At 50.4% G+C, this 18,509-nt stretch overlaps 1 protein-coding gene across 5 annotated transcripts in view; it reads left to right on the forward strand.

The window, feature by feature from the left end:
• Nucleotides 1-18,509, forward strand: part of PLB1 (phospholipase B1) — a 139,453-nt gene that overhangs the window by 43,106 nt on the left and 77,838 nt on the right. For 3 of the 5 annotated variants that reach the window (XM_055327243.1, XM_055327241.1, XM_055327245.1), the window contains 11 exons: nt 1,605-1,645; nt 2,203-2,246; nt 5,187-5,277; nt 5,617-5,668; nt 7,407-7,493; nt 10,284-10,346; nt 11,346-11,425; nt 11,723-11,798; nt 12,734-12,829; nt 13,937-13,993; nt 18,278-18,349. In XM_055327243.1, the coding sequence (XP_055183218.1) occupies nt 1,605-1,645; nt 2,203-2,246; nt 5,187-5,277; nt 5,617-5,668; nt 7,407-7,493; nt 10,284-10,346; nt 11,346-11,425; nt 11,723-11,798; nt 12,734-12,829; nt 13,937-13,993; nt 18,278-18,349 (759 nt within the window). The other 2 variants (XM_055327244.1, XM_055327246.1) reach the window with 2 other exon arrangements.

Raw genomic sequence — 18,509 nt, forward strand, 5'->3', positions numbered from 1 at the left:
AGAAAAAAACATACACACACATATAAAATAACAAATTGAAGATCTCGTTTGATCACCTAATCTGCCTCAGTACACACACACACACACACCCCAATATATAGGATGAGAGAGAGAGAAATAAGATTAAACTGCAATATACTATCTGTGACTTGTTTTTTGTTTTGCTTTGTTTGCTCAGCTAAGAGCTCTAGACATTTGCCCTGCCAAGGAGGTTACAATCCACTCTGTCAACTTTCTCGAAGATAGAGTTTGTGTCTTAATTAGGTTTGCATCTCTAGTACCATAGCATGTGCAGCCAAGGAAGAGTATGGCTGCCGCGGGCAAGATGGAGACTTAGGAGTCTGCTGGGTTTGTCCCAGCCTTCCTTTTCTGTGACTTCTCACTGAGCCCTTCCCCCATCTCCCCCACCTTGTTCCTCTTGGTCTACCCTTTTCTTCCTCTCATCAGCCCCAACAGGCTTGTTCTGGGCAGGAGCTCTGCTATCATTCAGATCCCCTTTGCTTGGGCACAGGCCGTCCCACTTTGCCTCAGCCCAGGAGCCATCCTCCCTCCTGACCTCACCTGCCTGGCATCTCGGCTTATGATTTCTGACTAGCACTGTAGTGCAATTTTTGTTCAACTTTCTGCCTTTCCCTGGAAATTTAGCCTTTCAAACTGCTTATTGAGTAAAATACGACATCCCACTTAGAGGAAGGTTGTGGTCAGCCTGCCCTCCCAAGAAGGCTCCGGAGTTGTGACCCAGTTTTATAGGCTGGTTGTCATTTGAGCTGGGTTGTTAAGGCCAGACAGGCTCTTTAAACAGTAGCAGCAGCAGACATGGGTGTAGGCAGTGTGGGTACAATTGTCACCTGTCACCATCGCACCTGGAGATACTGTCTTCTAGGAATTTCAAGAAAGAAAATTTATGTCAGAACCTGTGAAAATACTGGCAATAGTTAATACATGCTGAATACTTTCTATATACTGGGCATGATTCCGAAGTTCCCTAGGACCCTGTAGAGGACACAATCCCCAGGTGGGTTAGCAGGGTCTGTCTCCCCTCAGTCCTACAGCCAGGGACCCTCTTTAGCAGATGGTGTCCTGTGCTGTCCAGCATTTTATCAAGAGGAAACCAGAAGCTTACTTTGTTGGTTCAAAAAAGATTTGGCAAACAAATATTTATTGAGTACTTATGAAGTATCAGGCACTGTTCTAGGTCCAAGGAATATAGTCCAGGACAAACAAGACAAAATTCCTGCCCTCGTGGCACTTACATTTGAGTCGGGAACTAGGCAATAAATAAAATTTCAGATTAGGATGGTCATGCAATAAAACAATCCGTTGTACATCTATGTAGAGGTTAACCGTCCACGTAGCTGCATTTAACTCTAAGCTCTCCTGTGCCTGTCTTCTGTTCTGAAGAAAACACACCTCCGGTCGCTCTAAGTTCTGGCCAACATGTTGTGGAGGAAACTTGATATTTGTCAGCAGATTTAGGCTTTCTCTGGATCCATGGTTTCCCTTTTATGGGTGGGAGGGAGGGTCTGACAGGCGACTGGTGTCTCACAAGGACAGGCTCTGCTGCCTTCCCTGGCTGGGTGGTTCATACTTCTTATCTCTTCCAGCCTCCAGACTCTGGGATCATCAACCTGGAGAAGCAAAATTGGTAACTGTCATGGAAGCGCAGAGCTGTAGAGCTGAGAAGGGCCTCACATAGGATCTGTTCTCATTTCTTGGCCTTGTTGACAGGGAAACCCAAGGGCTGGGGAGGAGATGGTTTGCTCCAGGCATTCTTGGGAACAGGTGACAGAACAGGGACTAGAATCTAGCCTCCTGCCTCCCTGTCCAACGCGCCTGTGCCCACAAAGCTCCCTGGGTCCTCTGGGTGACTGGGAAGGAAAAATGGGAAGGACCAAACACAGAGCTCTTGCTTCCTACCACCTGTCTCCTGGCTCTGCTCTGGGGGACCAGGATCTGTCTCATCCCACACCAGGGGCTACATCCCCTTCCAGCAATGGGCCAGACTAGAGGAAACTCCACCAAAGCTGTTCACTCCACTTTGGTGGCTTTATAGCCATCTGCAGTGTGTCTCTAACTCCGGGAAGGGTAAATCCAGAATCAGAGCAACGCTGAGCCACAGCTTGTTACGAACTAGACCCCACTAGTTGAGGGAGAAGGTTGCTGAATGCAGTCTGATGCTTGCATGTTTGCTTTTACTTGTAGGACTGACCCAAGGCCACAGCATGTGTGCATGGAGGTGGTGACAGGTGAGTCCTGTGTCTTCATGGCCAGATTCCAGATTGTCCCGATCCCTCTGAACACAGCAGCATTTTGCTTAGTGAAGAGACTGTACCCTATTGCCCACCTCATCATGGAGCCTGAGGAAAAGTAGGGAGGCATTTTGAAAGGACAGAGAAAGAGTCTGAGTATAAAAAGTCACATACCCTAAAAGGTGGGCAGGGTGTGGGGAGGGGCAGGGTGGTGCCAGGATGTGTGAGAAATGTGTTGGAGGATCTCTGAGCAAAGAGAAACCAGGAGACATTAGATTAAGAGGCCTGGGGGAGACATCAGGGGTGTCAGCGTCCTGAGACTCCTCCCCAGGACCACAGGGCTAGACTTCTAGCACTTCCTCTAGGGAAACCATCCACCATTCTCCCACCCCTGTCCCTGCACCGAGAAGATCCAGGTCTCATTTCCAGTCTATTTCATTTCAAGATAAGTCCCTTACTTATAAAATAAATATGTCAGTTGGGTTCAGGAAAATGAAAAGAAGAAAATAAAAATTAACTGTAATCCCACCACCCAGAGATGAGCATTGTTAACATGTTGGCCTTTTTACATGTACATGGGCTTATGAATATGCAATCTGTGGCCTGGTTGTTTTCATTTACCATCAGAGGTCCCTCACGACTTTATTAAGTCTTTCCGAAACCCCCAAGCCCCTAATGCCAGCTGAATTAGCCTAGTGGGATGTTAGTCACCTATGCCTGGTGTTCACGAGTCAAGAACAGGGAAATCACCTTTCACTTCATAATTAGAGCAAAAAGCCTCTGGAGCTGACACTCCAGTGAGCACAATGACAAGTGAGGTAGATAGTGCCTTGTCAATCCCGCCCTCGAATTTCTCCAAGGGCCCAGGAATTATTAGGTTCTCTGCAAAGGACAGGGATGAATAAGACACTGCCCCTCCTCTCAGCCCTCACCATCCAGCAGGGAAGGCTGAGGCCAGGTATCTAGCCCTCCAGGATCTGATTGACAGGTGAAGGGGATATTGGTGGCCAAAGTGGCAAGAGGTTCCTCTTGCAGAAGCTCAAAGTGTCCCAAAAGAGGCCTTTAATGACTTAGTGACTGTCACAGCTCTGCCTTGGTTTGGCCCTATTTACCTATCAATGGTAGGAAAAAAGAAATGTAGTGGGGAGGTTGGGGGGGTTGGGAAGATGGGATGTAGTTTAGACTCTGAAGCACAAATACCGCTGCTGCTTTGCCTGACTTGTCAACTTGTCCCCACTGTTGGGCCCCTCATCCACATGGTAATGAGTCCTGACTGCCCCTCATTCAGCGAGGAGTGACCAGGAGTCCCCTGGCCAGAGCTGCCGCCGAAGGCAGGATGGTGAGGGCAGATTTTGCACCTGCATGTCCACAAAGGCAGGACTCCCCTGTAGCTGCTGGTGCCTCCAGCCCATCCAATGCTCAGGGAAAGTGGGAAGGAGTGGAGAGCCGGACCGGGAGCTCAGCTGGGCAGCTGAGCCGGCAAGAGGAGCCCCTGGTCTGCCCAGGAGAAGGGGCTCCAGCGATATCCAGGCCAGTGCAGTGGTATACTGGGTGGGCCCACACTTCATCTGGCTCAGCCCGTCTGTCCTTCTTCAGATCTAGCCACGTCCTCTCCCACCATGGCCATTTTACAGATGGAAAAACTGAGTCTCGGGGAGGTACACAGACTTTCCTAAGGATATAGGAGGAGTCCATGGCACAGTCCCATTGAACCCAGGTGGTCTGGCCCCACTGCCTCTGCCTTTTGTTGTGACCCCACTGGAAACTAAGAGAGAGGCAACAAGGACAGACGAGGCACTCGGCAGGACCTAAAACAAAATGCCAGGAACATTTAGGCGGAAAGATCCACGGTCACCTCTGATCCCAGAGGAGTAATACAGTACAAATACTTCTACTTTGGAAAGCAGTTCTCCTCCAAAGACCTAGCACCAGGAATCCTGTTTTGCCATTTGCTCTCATGACTTTCCTGAGATGTGTGTCATTTGCTCTCACAGATTCTCCCCAGGCACCTACTTGCGCGCACATTCACGTGCGTGTGCACACACTGTCCCTGTCGTCTGCCCCTGGCCTCTGAACTTCTTGTTTTCTCACCACCAGTGGGAAGGGGCTCCTCCTTCAGGTTGTCAGGACTTAGGAAAGGAAGCTCATTAGTTTGGGTTGAGGACAAAGCCCGAGTCCTATATGGCTTAGGTGGCCGCCCAGGCTGGCAAAGCTGAAAGACTGGTCTCCTGACGTCCTGACTGGCTTTGCCAAACAACCATGTCTGCCGCAGCACAGGGCTGGCTGCCTTCTGCTCCCCCAAAACCCCAGGCGCTTCTGGATGGGGGCCACTGGAAAGGGGTGCGGGGAGGCCTCTCCTTCCCATGACACTCCCTGCTCTGCCCTCTCCTCTCTTGGGAGCAAGATGCAACTTAACTGCTCCTGACAGCACTATTTTTAGCGGTCCTCTGGCTGTCAGCTCTGGGACGTGTGTTCCCTGGAGCTTTCCCGCCCTGCTGTCACTCTCAGGAGGAGAAAGGGGGGCTGGGAGACAGCTTCCCCGGGTCCCTGTCCCAGCACACTTTCCCTAACGAGTTGATGGCGCACGACAGTGAAAAGCTTGGTGTTTGAAAGCTCTGGTTCAAGCCCCAGCAACTTCAACTTACCGTGAGACCTTGAGAGGTTTGCTTAGCTTCTCCCAGCCTCAGTTTCCCTTTCACACAAGGCACTCACGCATAAGGCACCAGCTTGGCCTAGGCCTTGATAGATGCTAGCTTTTAGCTCCATTCGCTTACAGGGCCCCACTCCCTCCGAGGCTGACTGCACAGCTGATGGTGGTCGTGAAGGGCGTGCTCTGCAAAAGCGGCAGCCTCCCTGGCACCTCACCCCACGGGGATCGGCCTTTACAGGTCTCCTCCAGCTAGCAGGACCACAGCCTCAAAGCAGCTCTCTCTCTAGTCCTTTCAGACATCATCAGATATTTCAACCCCTCTGTTCTGACGCCTGTGTGCACACCTGGGAAGAGAGTGGCACCCCACACTGGTGTTGAGTAAGTCTCACTTCTGGCTTTCTCTGGGGTCATGTACTCCTGCCTGTCTTCAGCATCTGGGCAGATAGCGGGGTGGCGAGCATTGGCAGAGTTAAAGAGGCTTAGAAATAAAGGTCTGAATTAAATCAAAGTCAAAATGCGTCTCGTGCACGGATTTCAACCTGTCTGATGGGCCTAATTTTAAAAATAGGTCAGCGTCTGCCCTGCAGGAGCCAGGGGTGGTACACTGTGGCCCCAGGCTCTGAGACTGGCACCTGCATTGGGGCCAGGGGCAAGCTTCCAGCCCTCAACAAAGTTTCGTCCAACTGATTTCTCTCTCTGCTCCCTCCCTCTACACAGAGACTTGCAGGAGCAGGCAGAAGAACTGGTGAGGGGCATGAAGGAGAACCAGGTGAGGACCCATCTCACAGGGCGTGGGGCTGCCCATGGCCGCTGCAAGGTGATCAAGCCCGATCCACTGGGCGGCCGTGGCCCTGCCACCACTGTACCCTGAACCCAGGAGCCAGTGTGGCCTGGCTCTCCAAAGATGCCCTTCCCATGGCGATTCTCTGGAGCCCATTAGAACTCAGAACTACCCCTAATGTTCCCAGTGTCATGCTGCCAAAGTCAGCGGATAAACACGACTTCTCACTTAGGGAGATAGGCGAGAGCTGGGGTTCCAGGGGGAGACAGTTTGAGTGTGAATCCTGAATTCTCGGCCTATTAACTGTGATGTCAGATAAGACTCTTGACTTCGCCAGGCCTCAGTTTCCCCATTTATGAAACAGATGCAATAAAAGAGCCTGCCACACAGACTTAGGATAAAATGGGCTGTCAGATGTGCCTGGTACAAAAGCATTGCTCAGTGAAAGCCTGTGGTTGTCACTGTCATTGGGGTGATGATTGCTGTTATTACCACACTTGTTTTAGTTCTTAGGTGGAAGTCCTGTAACTTCCAGGCTGCGGCCTTGTTACCTGCTCTCCTAGCAGTTCAGACACTCTTTACTGGGTAAATCGTATAAGTTTGTAATAAGCATCCTCTGATCATCTGTGCCCTCCTTATGGGCAACTACCAAATGAAGGCAAGCCTTGCTGCCCAGCCAGCTGTCTGCAGGCCCTGAGCCTAGACCTCTGGAACCAAGAGCAGATGCTGTATGAGCCAGCCGTGCATTCATCACAAAGTTCAGAGGTTAAAGCTAGGTGATTCTAGGTTCTCCAGGAACAGTGACGAGTACAAGACCTGTTCTTTCTACTGAGAGGACCCCAGAATTTCTGGAATAGTCACAACTTTCTGGGAATGACTACAAGATCCTGAACACAATCCCATAATTTTACAGATGAGGAAACTGAAGTCCCCAGAAGTCATGGGACCTGCCCAAGTCCACACAGCTACTTAGAGCTAAAATCTAAAGTGCCCGAGCCATAGTCCAAGTATCCTCGAGTGCAGCATGTTGCCTCTTAAGAGACAAAATGAAAGTTTATTTTTTATTCTGAAATTAATACATGGTCATTAGAGGAAAAAATCAGAAAACACAGATAAACAGAAGGAATATTAAAACCATCCTTCAACCTTATACCCAGAGATAATTACTGTTAACAACTTGGTGCGTGTTTCCTTCCATATTTTTTCCAAACATATATATCTGTGTATGTTTTATTAAACAGGCATGTTAATAGTAGACGTGGATACTTTTTATAACCTGCTTTTCTCAATGTAATATGTCCCATGACAATAATTACATTTTCCAGCATCATTTTAACAGCTACATCTTATAAATATTCCATAATCTACACAGCAGTCCCCTATTTTGGACATTTATGTTGTTTCCAATTTTTCATGCTTATAAACAAGGCTTCATCACTGCAACTAAATCTTTCATGTATCCTCATTTCCTTAAAATATATGTTAGGAAACGGAATTATTAGATCAAGGGGTATGCCCTTAAAAAATAATTGTTGATACATTTTGCCAAATTGCCTTCTTGGTCAGTTATACAACTTTGGACTCCTACTGTGTTACGTATTCTTTTGAAAAGAAAATCATAAATACAGTTCAATGGGTGTGGGTCATGAAATTGAATGACTTGAAAATTTTCTTTTGATGCCAGTTCTCACCATCCTCTTTTTATGCTCTTGCCCCTTTTTTTCAGCAACTTGATTTTCAGAATGACTGGAAGCTCATCACTGTGTTTTTCAAGAACTCAAGCCAGGGTCACCTCTGTCCCTCTGCCCAACAGGTAAACCGCAAGCCGGGAGGCAGAGGGTTGCAGGTGCAGGGGTGGGGGCAGTAGGAGTGACCCTAAGCCTGCCTGGTCTACAACCTGTCTGGCTGGGCCTGGTGGTAGCTATTTCAGAACTTGAACAACAGATGAATAAATAGGTGTCCATATCTAAAGGCCCAAGGAGCCAGACACAGGAAGAGTGTTTTTAACATACCATCCTTCATACCAGGAAAAGGAAATTGAGGTATAGAGAGGCTGAGTCAATGATCATTCTGTGATAAGGAAAATCAGCTTCCTAGTTAAAATTCCTTTGCCTCTTATGACCCTGATTGTATCTAAGCGCTGAATTTGGGAAATAAAGCAGGATATGTGTGCTCTTGTCACCTGTTGGCCAATGGCCTCTAGTGATAAGGGGAAGCTAGTGTTTTTGTAGGTAGACTGTAACTTCCAGGCCCTTTGGCATTCCTGGGAACAGGACATGAAATGTGTGGTTGTGCTTTTTATTTATGTAGGTGACTATCTACGACTTAAGTCTTTCTTGGAGATAAGTCCCAGTTAGAATTAGTTGAAAGTATAAAGGGCTTAGATACCCAGGTTATGGTGGCACATAAATGGCACACAGACCCTTCTTCAAGAACCTGAAGCCTTAGGTGCATAAGCCACTTGTGGCAGACCAATTAACTGCCCCTGTGCATTCAGCCACCACCCAGGGCAGCCACCAGGCCATGGCACAGGCTTGGGTGGTTTCTGGAGGTGCTGTCCTCTTTCCTGTGCCCCTCTCCCACAACATAAACTCTTGCCTTCCCCCAAATGCCCCATGTTCCCATGGACTCCTAGCCTACCATCATCTGCCCGCTTCCACTACTGATGTTGGGTCCTGGGAGAATGCTGGTGAAGGCCCACGTTCCCTGACCAGCTTTCATGGAACAATATTCCTGCAGATCTCCTGGGTTTGTAGCATATAGACCTTGAAGCCTTATTTCCCTACTTTACTCCTTGTTTTCTCCAGCACCAAGTGAAATTTATACGCCCTGTTTATTCTCTGCTCTGGTCACTCTACACACCAACATTTATTCATGAATTTACGCATCCGCGCATTGAGGTGCTCAAACAAGCATGTAGGCATTGCTTCATCCCTCTGCATATCTACTCACCCATCCATCAGTTTTCTACTCACGCATAAATCCATCCTCTCTTCTTACACGCAGGCATGTGCTCTTGTATTTTAAGGAGTTTGTTTACACCAGCATTTGTTTTTTCAAATGTTTGAATGCATTCATTGATGCTTATACTTATTCATGATTCCTTAAAGATAAATACACATTACTTGTATTCAAGCATTCCTATGTGGATTCTTGTGTCCTTTCATGTATATGTGATTTTAAGCATTCTTGCCTACATGACGCATTTCTGTGTGCATGTACCCATTATGCACTATTCACTTTTATTTTTAGTTGGACAATGAACAAATGCTTTTGCCTTAAAAACGAAAACATTGGGATCCCTGGGTGGCGCAGCAGTTTAGCACCTGCCTTTGGCCCAGGGCGCGATCCTGGAGACCCGGAATCGAGTCCCACGTCGGGCTCCCGGTGCATGGAGCCTGCTTCTCCCTCTGCCTATGTCTCTGCCTCTCTCTCTCTCTCTCTGTGTAACTATCAAAAAACAAAACAAAACAAAACAAAAAAATGAAAACATTAAAAGTCAAAGCTCAAATACCCATTTACCACTACCTAAGGAGTTTCTAAAGCAGGGCTTGCCATTGGGGTCAAACCACACAGGGATCCCCAGGGTTTCCTGGGGACGATGGGCAGCAAGGACCTTTCTAGGCAGAGTTCCTAAGACTCTTGTGAAGGGACAGTGTGATACTTACTGTCATGCTTAGGCTGCAGGAAACAGACAAAACTTTATCGCTGGCTGTGGCGATGAAGCAGGCTGGAGTGGCCTTGAGAGGACACCTTTGCAATCAAAGAGGCAGGGTTGGGAGCTGCCCTTTGTGGCTGTTTCAGCCTGAGTGATTGACAGCTGTCTCCAGAGTCCCTGCCCGTGTCCCCCTGGGAGACAGAACAGACTGGCAACTCAACTCGGTCTCCCATGTCTTCCTGTCGGAGCCAAGTTGCCTCAGGGGACAGCTGGTTTGCAGGCTGCTTAGGAGTTTGTCTTGTTGTAAAATTCATTATTAGGGGGTTTTGTTTTTTGGTTTGTTTTGTTTTTCTGTTTTGTTTTTTACCCTGAGAAGGTAAACCAGGGTGATTTTTGCGATCCTCTCCTTTGTTTATTTTCATTACCAACAAATAATTGGGTGGGGTAGGAGTTGTCTTTAAATACCCAGTAACAGAAGCTGGCTCAGATTCTTTCCCTGAACCCTTCTCTCCCTGGTGACCCATGTGGCAGGGGAAGGTCTGATAAAAGGGTGCCATGCAGAAGTTTTGAAATCCATCTGTGTCCTTAAATCCTTAAATCCAGAATAGTTGGGTCTTCCCTCCCTCCTGGTGAGCTTTAGAATGGCCCTGACCTTGGTTTGCCCTTTCCTGACACGGAACTGCCATTTGGGGGAGTCTTTTTTTTTCTGGTGAGTGATGGGTCGGGGACAGAGTGGACAAAAATCTGGGATCAGTCTTCTTCCCAAAGGCTAATGGAATCACTTTTATCTGAGGAAAATCTGGTCCCAAAGGGGAACCCAGTTACTCTTGGATTTAAGGACTCAGCTGTAGGAGAGAGGGGAGAGGGCCAGGCTGGCAGGAGCCTATATATCCTGGGCCCCACGTACCCCGTCCACCTGCACTCAGCACATTTCTCCTCTCCCAGCAGAGGCACGCGGCAGGAGGCCTGGACATGCTAGCGGGGGTGCTGGACTACCTGCATCAGGAGGTGAGACTCCCCAGGGCCCAGGGACCATAGGCCCAGAGCTGCCCTTCAACGCAGACACCTTGGGCAGCCAGGAGGAAGCTGCCCTTTCAAGGGTTGATGGGGCAGCTTCCAGTTTACTCTCCAGTGGCCTACAGGCAGATGGAAAAATGGACTCGGGAGGGAGCCCAACACCCAAGGGAAAGGCAAAGGGTATGAAGGAGCCTATCTTCTCACCTTTTAAGGAAAACATGGGCCAGAGGTCAGGTGTAGAGCTCTTCATAATCCAAGAATATTTCTTTTCTTTTTTTTTTATTTTATTTTAAAGAAATTTTTTAAAATTTTTATTTCTTTATGATAGTGTGTGTGTGAGAGAGAGAGAGAGAGAGAGAGAGAGAGAGAGAGGCAGAGACACAGGCAGAGGGAGAAGCAGACTCCATGCACCGGGAGCCCGATGTGGGATTCGATCCCAGGTCTCCAGGATCACGCCCTGAGCCAAAGGCAGGCGCCAAACCGCTGTGCCACCCAGGGATCCCTCCAAGAATATTTCTGAGCGAGACTTCTGGGGAGGAAGAAGGGATAGACACAGTCCCTCCCTGGGGTGTCAGAGACCTGCCCCTTTCCTGAGGCCCCTACAGTCCAAGGGCCTTCCCTTTCTAAAGGGATGTTGATGAGCACTGCAATCCAAGGGAGCTCTCACCCCCACCCTCTACTCCCTGGGGAGGCAGCTTTTCTCTCAGTCCCACTGCCACCAAGATATTGCTTCCCTATTGACGCTGTGGTGGGGACATGCCCTGCCACCATGACAGATGGATGGTGAATGACACCTTTTTGAATGACAGAGCTGACCGTGCTGGCTATGTTGGCAGCTTTGGACAGACTCCAGCCAAACACCTCCCAAGGAGAGGTCCAAACTGTGTTCAACCAGACACCAAAAAGGCTCAAACCCAGGGTTCCAGAGAAGCTCTTGGGGAAGCAATGATGACCTTACAAATGCTCATCTTTTCTCTTACATCCTCCTAGGTCCCCAACGCATTTGTGAACCTGGTGGATCTCTCTGAGACTCTGGTGGTCTCTCAAAGGGACCAAGGGACTCAGCTCAGGTAAAAAAGGAAGTGAAATGAAACCAGCATTTGTTCATTGACTGCCATGTGCCAGGCACAGTAGGGGGCACTTCCCGTGCATCGATCCTATGAGGGCGACCCTACCCTTTATTCTCCCCAACGTGTGCCTCCTTCCTTCTCTGGAACCTCGTAAGATTTCCAACTTCTCTTTCTACTCTCCTTAAGCAACTCCCAGGGTCCCCCCACCCCGCCCCCAGCTCCTTTCTTCCCCCATGGGCAGCCTGAATGACAGACACTGCACCCATGCTCTCATTTCTGGTTTGCTTTAACTGGCAGCCCCATGGCAGAGCTCTGCAGGTACTCAGGGGAGACCTGGAAGCTTTCCAAAGTGGTGGCCCAGTGGTCCTATCAGGTGAGCCCACTCTGTAAGACTGGCTGTTGGCCCACAGGGGCGGGTGGTCCGGGAGGAGAACACGGATGGTGGGAACAAGGAGGGAGCAGGCTTCTTAATGTCGGACTTCTTCCACTGAATTCAGGACTGAGTCAGGGAGCAAAGAGAGCTCCTCTTCATTCATTACCCGGCGATGCTTTGATATTCCCTTGTGTAAAGTGGGGACTAAACATTGGTGTGCGGGTGGGGAGCAGTGGTGGCACCTAAAGTCAAAGATCAAGAACTTTGCAGATTCATTCTGAAATGCTTTTGGTTGTCATCACCACCTGTAACTTGTATCCGTAGCTGGCGAGTTGATTTTGCCTAGGCTGGGCTTGCTCCCCAGGCCACAGCCCCTGGGAAAGTCAAGATTCTAGAAGATGAGCCATTCCAGTTTAGAGAAAGGGAGCCAAGGGAGTGTGGATGGCTCAGTGACACCCTCCTCCCTGTCCACAAACAACTCAAAGCACAAGTTCCTCCTGACATGTGTTACCATGATTATTTTTATTTAAGAAGGAAGTCCTATATGAAGCTGTAAATGGCTCTTCTCACTTTGGAAATGTTATTTTTGGGGTGGTTAATAGCACCTCCTCTATGGAACCTAGCCCTTGAGAAGAGCATGGGAGCCCTAGTGTGTGCTGGCCTGGCATGTATTTCTTGAGCTCCCAGAGAATATATTTCAGGTCCATCTTTGCTATTACCTGATGCTGGGGCTTCAGAGGAAAATGAAAAGCTGATTTAGTCCATCAAAGGGTGCAGAAGTGTGAGATAAGGGGGAGCTTCTGAATAGTGTCTAATTCAGAACAGCACAGATGAGTGATTCTGACCTCGGGGCCACTCAGAACTCCCTGGTCAGAGAATGGGGCAGGCTGGGGCTTGCTGGTGCTCTGGATACACACCCCTGCTCCCTTCCTCAGGAAAGCTGGAACCATCTCCTGGCCTCCAGCAAGTACAACGAGCAGGAGTCCTTCGTGGTGGTTTTCCAGCCTTTCTTCTATGAGACCCTACCTTTGGTGAGTGAGAGTTGCCATGAAGAGCCTAGACCAAGTTCCCCCTCCCACCCTCACCTCCACAGAAGCTCCCGCTGGGCTGGGCTTCCCCAGGCCTAGCATATGCAGTGCTGGGGGAGAAGTGCTGTGGTATCCTCTTATACCTTCTTGACAATTTCCACACGGAGCTTGGGTAGCCCCATGAGGCAGGTTCTTAGAGGCAGGACAGCCCAAAGGTAGGGCATGGACTTGAGCCAGGTAGGTCCTGGCTCTGGAACCAGGGCCAGCTGTGTGACCTTGGGCAAGTTGTTTGCACTCTCTGTGCCTTGGCTCTTCGTCTGTAAAATCAGGGCTGTTGCTAATATTCTCTCCCTCTAGGGCGATTATCAGGATTATAGGATTAAATACGTATATGGAACTCAGAGCAATACTGGTTCTTGGGAAGCCCTTAGTCCCTCCTAGCTATTGCGACTATTCAGGATAGAATCTCTTGGGCAGGTCTCTTGACCTGACCATGTTCTTCCCTCTGCACACTCTACATCCATCCCTGGGACGGAGAGTACTTGGAGTTGCCCCACTCCCTAGGTCACTGGGCAAGTACCTCTTGCCCCACTGGGGCTGCCTGGACCATGAGCATTATGGTGGGTTCACACATGCTCTGCAAGTTCTCTCTGAGGCTTTAGCACCATGCATCTGGGACAGTCCTTCCCTCCAAGCTTCTGGATCCTGCCAGTTGGAGTCATTGTGTCCCCTCTAGGACCTCAGTGATGCTCCGATAGTGGTTTAAAAGGAGGAGGAATATTAGTTCCCATCTTCCCCGCACTCATTGAGACCACACACAATTCACTTCCCTGGCACCTCCCCCTTCTGCTGTTTGGTTCAATATGTACAGCTTCACAATCACAAAGAGCAGCCAGGCATCTGACCTGCCTCTGCAGGCCCTCCCTCACCTCTGAGCCCTGACCCCAGACAGGGTCTTATAAGTGCCTACCATTGTTGGTGACGATGGGGCTGAGAGAGAGTCTGGATGAGTCAGGGCCACCTCGTCTCTGCCAGAGACAGCTTCAAAGTGCACATCAGGTCACCCCATTCTTAGAGGCGCACAGGCATTCTTATTTGATTTTCTTTCAGGAGGAGCAACCACTTCATGATCCCAGTTCACTCGCCTTGAATCTCTGGAACAGCATGGTGAGTGGCTGGGGGTCCCAGGGGGCCACTGTGCCAGCTGGGGGTTTGACACACAGCAAGAGACCTCCACCGCCATATCAACTGTGCCCACTGCTCTGATGAAGGGGCTGCAGGGTGCCTGCAGGACCCCAAGACGATGATTGTGGGCCACCAAGGACCTTTCTCATACTGAAGCCCAGCTCTGACCTCCTGAGGTTTTTACCTTCTCATCCCAGGGCTGGGCCACTGCAGTCCGGCTCTTTCCAGAGGCAGGGGTGGCTCCTCTGAGTCTATGCAGGTGACTTCACTTGGAGTGGGGCACTGGGGATCGGGTTCACATAGCAGTTCCACCACCTTGTGGCTCAAAGGCCCCAGGGTGTTGCCCATAACAAGCATGGACTTTGAATGATGAAAACCTGGGTTCAAGGCCTAATTCCACCCCCTCATAAGCTGTGTGAATGTAGAGCCTCAGCATCCCTTCTACAAACCCCTGATCATAACCCCTGACCCAACGCTGTATCTGTGACAGGCTTTCCCCAGACTATGCAAGTCCCCTAGGGCCAGCTGGGGTCAGTCAGAGGGTGGGATATAACGCCAAAACTGAAAATTTCCGGGGCACTGGACAGAAACCTGATTTTGCCATCAAAGTTGCCCTATTTTTAGAATTCCAGTGATAGAGAGTTGGTTTTCTTCCTCCTTGGTTTGAAAAATTCTCCCCCTTCTCAGTTGATGCGCTGAGCTAAGAACCATGGGCAGGTGCCATTCAGCACACATTAGCCAGGAGCAAGGAGAGCAGACAGGGTCCCCAGGTGGCCCATAGCAGTGGGTTCACACCATCCCTTAGAGGAGATATCGATTTCCTTTTTGATTTCTTTGCATAAGGACCCGTTAGTGGGCCTGACCCTTGGGTGAGATATTTCCCCAGAAAACCAGTCTGCTGCTGGGATGGGCAGAAAAAAGGAATGTGACCCTTCCTGCAGGCACTGCCCTCCCTCCATTCTCTCTCCAGGGGAGAAGGGCTGACTCCAGCTCAGCCAAACCTCTCTCCTCCTCCTCCTATGACAACTTGCTCCCAAGCAACAGAAAGGCACCTACAACATGCCCCACCCTATGCTGGGTCCAAGAAAGATAACAAAAGACATGTCAGATGGCCTCTGCCCTTGCTGAACCTAGGCTGTGGCTGGGTCAGGCAGCCCAGAAGAACAAGAGTAAACTTGAACTCAGCTAGCGGTGATGTGCTAGACCACGTGCCCAAAAATGATGTGGGCCAGAGATCAGGAAAGCCCCATGGGGATGGGATTCCAGTGGGCTTGGTAGGATGTGTCAGAGGAGGTCAGGGTGGACATTCCCAGGCAAGAGGACTTTTGTGAGCAAAGGGCATGGAGAAAAGAAGGAGTCAATGCATTAGCAAGAGGCTAAGTATGAGGGTGGTCTGTTAAGAGATGAAGCATGGAGATCAGGGGTCCCTGAGAATGTACAAAGCACCTCGAAGGCCAGAGAGAGAGAGAGAGAGCAGATCCAGAGAAAAGGCCCTTCTCCCTCCTCTCTATTCCTCTCTCCTCACCGCACCTCTCTCCACCGCCCCCCATTACACCTTCATCTTGCTGTTGTCATTGGTGGCCATGGCAGCAGTGATAATGAACTGCCCTGACTGAAGCCGGGGGCTGTCCTGCACATTCACACAGGCACATGGAACCACAGTGCCCCATGACCCACTTGAGGGTGAGGACAAGGATGAGCCTGAGCAGGCGCACAGATGGGAACAGAAGGTTTCACACTCAAAGCCAGAGGACTAGGACATGCTAGGTGTCATGAGGGCTCAGAGGAGAGGCAGGCAGCTTTCCTGGGTGCGCAGGTACCCCCACCACCTCCAGACCTGTCCAACCAACATCCAGTCATTTCCCAGTGAGAGCTCTCGAGGTCCCTGCAGCCAGGCCAGCAGAGATGCGGGAGCTCCCCTAGCTGTGTCTGCCCCTGGCTCCCTCAGGGGTGAAATGCAGATGGTCCTTGACTCCCAAAGTGAGTACTGCAGCTAGAGCGCGTGGGCAGCTCCTGCAGGCAAGGATTAATCCGTAAGAAATTAGGACTATAACAGGTCCAGCCAAAGCAGCCTGGGTAAAGAGCCAGAAAACCTGAGCTCTGGTTCCAGCTGTGTTTTTGGTTGTTTCTTGAGGTGAGTCATGTGGTCTTTCAGGCCTCCATTTTCTCCACTTGCCAAAGGGGCGTGGTGACCTCCAGCCAACCTCAGAGGGCTGGGCCAAAGTACATGAGTGCTTCACCCTTGGGTTCACTCCTGTGTCTGCTCAGGGGCATGAGGCGGGCAGGAGTGTCTGCCTCGACCTCCTTCAGTCTCTGCTGTGTCGGGTTTCATTGAGACCACAGAGATGAAAGCGAGGTATGTCCATCCAAGGCCAGGTTCACTGACTCAGAGGGCCACCCTCCTCCATGGGGAGCACAGAAAGGCCGACACAATCTCTGTGACCACAGGGCCTCCAGTTCTGCTGCTCCCCTCTCCTACCATGCCCCAAGACACTTTGGAGGGAGGGGGGTGCTGTGTAGGCTTGCACTGGCATCCAGCATCTGCTCTCCCCAGCCAAGCTCCAGGGTACAAGTAAGCTCTGAGGGCCGGCAACACACCTGCAAGAGCCGGGGCGAGCAGCCCTGCTTCTGAAACACCCCTGGAATCGCCCCAGCACAGCATACCCCCAGACTGAGGCTGAGCTTCTGGCACAAAGCTGGATGATTTTGTGTTGGAGACATCACTCATTCCCTTGACCCCTTCTGCCACCGCTACTGCCTCCTCAATAATTTCTGATTATCCTTATGCAATGCTAGTTCTGAAGAGACCCGCCCTTGGGGAACTCCATTTCCAGATCCTTGTGGCCATCACAGACCCCCCTCCACCCCACCCCGCTGTACCCCGAGCCCCCTGCCAAGTGTGGAGCGGGGGCGGGGTGGGGCAGGGCTAGCTGAGAACCCTCAGGAACTGCTCAGCTGAGTGGCAATTCTCCTGAGAGACAATGTCTAAGGTCATCCCTCCCACGTTCCAGTTAACTCCAGTGTGGTGGGGAGGCTGTGGGGAAATGTGGGTGATTCCGGGGCTGACAGGTGGAGCTCTCGAGAGCACGGGGGCCAGTGCCCACCATCCTCAGAGCCTACGTGCCCTGGAGCACAGAGTGGTGGGAGGAAGGACAGTGGGAGGGGACGTCTGCACTGGCCACATCTTTCTGCATGCTCCCTGAGCACAGAGAACGGCAGAGAGTCCGAGTGGGAAGGAAGCAGGAGACTCATAAAGAGACAGTTGGGGAAATCCTCTTAAAGGAAGGTGTCAATTCAGGCCTATGAACTTCCCGTCGTTTAGATGTTTAAAAAACAGACTCTGCTATGTCCATTCCACCAGAATTAGTAAAATCTGACTCTCCCAAACTTTCTTTCCAGACTCTCTCATTGATTAGATTATTGAAAGATTGGAGGAGAGAAGGCAGCAGGCCACTGGACCCCCCCCCCCCTTGCAGAGAGCAGCCTTGAACATTCTGGGTAGGACCTCCCATTTCTAGGAGTATCTACCTTCAGAATAAAACTGAAAGAAAGTGGGAACCCCAGTTCCTCCTCCAGCCTTTGAGCTGAAGCGTTGCCACTCCTTTTCCAAAAGGTTAAGTTAATTACACTCTCTTATCTGACTTTGTCCATTTGGGTGAGGAGCTAATCCCAAGAAGGGTAAAGGTCTCTCCTCGCTTCTTGTTTATGGGGCACAGATGCTAGGATAAGATATTGCTGAAGGATCTAAAATCCTCATGGAGGATGGCAAAGCCCATGGCTGAGCCAGACAGGGCGCTCCATCTGGTAGCCTCCTGCCTTTTGTGTCCTTTGTCAAGTCATTGGAAGAGAGGTGAGGAACAAAGATGCACAAGAGCCTAGTACCTGTGGGCAGTAGGGCTGACAGGAATCAGGAGTTTCCCAAGTGGTGGAATAGCAGGTGCAAAAGGAACCATCTTCTCTCAAAGCCACCTTATCCTTTAAGTGCTCACATGTGTATAATGACTATTTAGAGGTAACAAAAGGAACTTTAGGGATGTCTGGGTGGCTCGGTCAGTTAAGTGACCGACTCTTGGCTTCAGCTCAGGTCATGATCTCAGGGTTCTGAGCTCAAGCCCCATGTCAGACTCCCTGCTTGGTAAGGGAGTCTGCTGCCTGCTGGCCTAGGGTCACACTCGGAGAAGTGCTTGGTGAATGAGCCTCTCTCAGTGGTACCCCAGGATGTGGCCACCTATGCAAGACTTCTCTAAGAATCACTTCCTTTTCCAGATGGAGCCAGCAGGACAGAAAGGTGAGCCATTCAGTGCAAGAGAAAGAAGGCCGGTGAAATGTCCTTCTCAGGTAGGACAGAACTGGGGAGGGGAGGGTGTCTCTTGCTGAGTTGGGGAGAGAGATGAGGTCACGAAGGAGTGGGCTTTGCTGTGGCATGGGTCTTCCCTGGCTAAGACATTATCCCCATTAGAGTCTTGGCTTGGCTCTTCTGGTCTAGGCACAGCTTTAC

The sequence above is a fragment of the Nyctereutes procyonoides genome, unplaced genomic scaffold, assembly GCF_905146905.1.
Source record: "Nyctereutes procyonoides isolate TBG_1078 unplaced genomic scaffold, NYPRO_anot_genome, whole genome shotgun sequence".
NCBI classification, from domain to species: domain Eukaryota; kingdom Metazoa; phylum Chordata; class Mammalia; order Carnivora; family Canidae; genus Nyctereutes; species Nyctereutes procyonoides.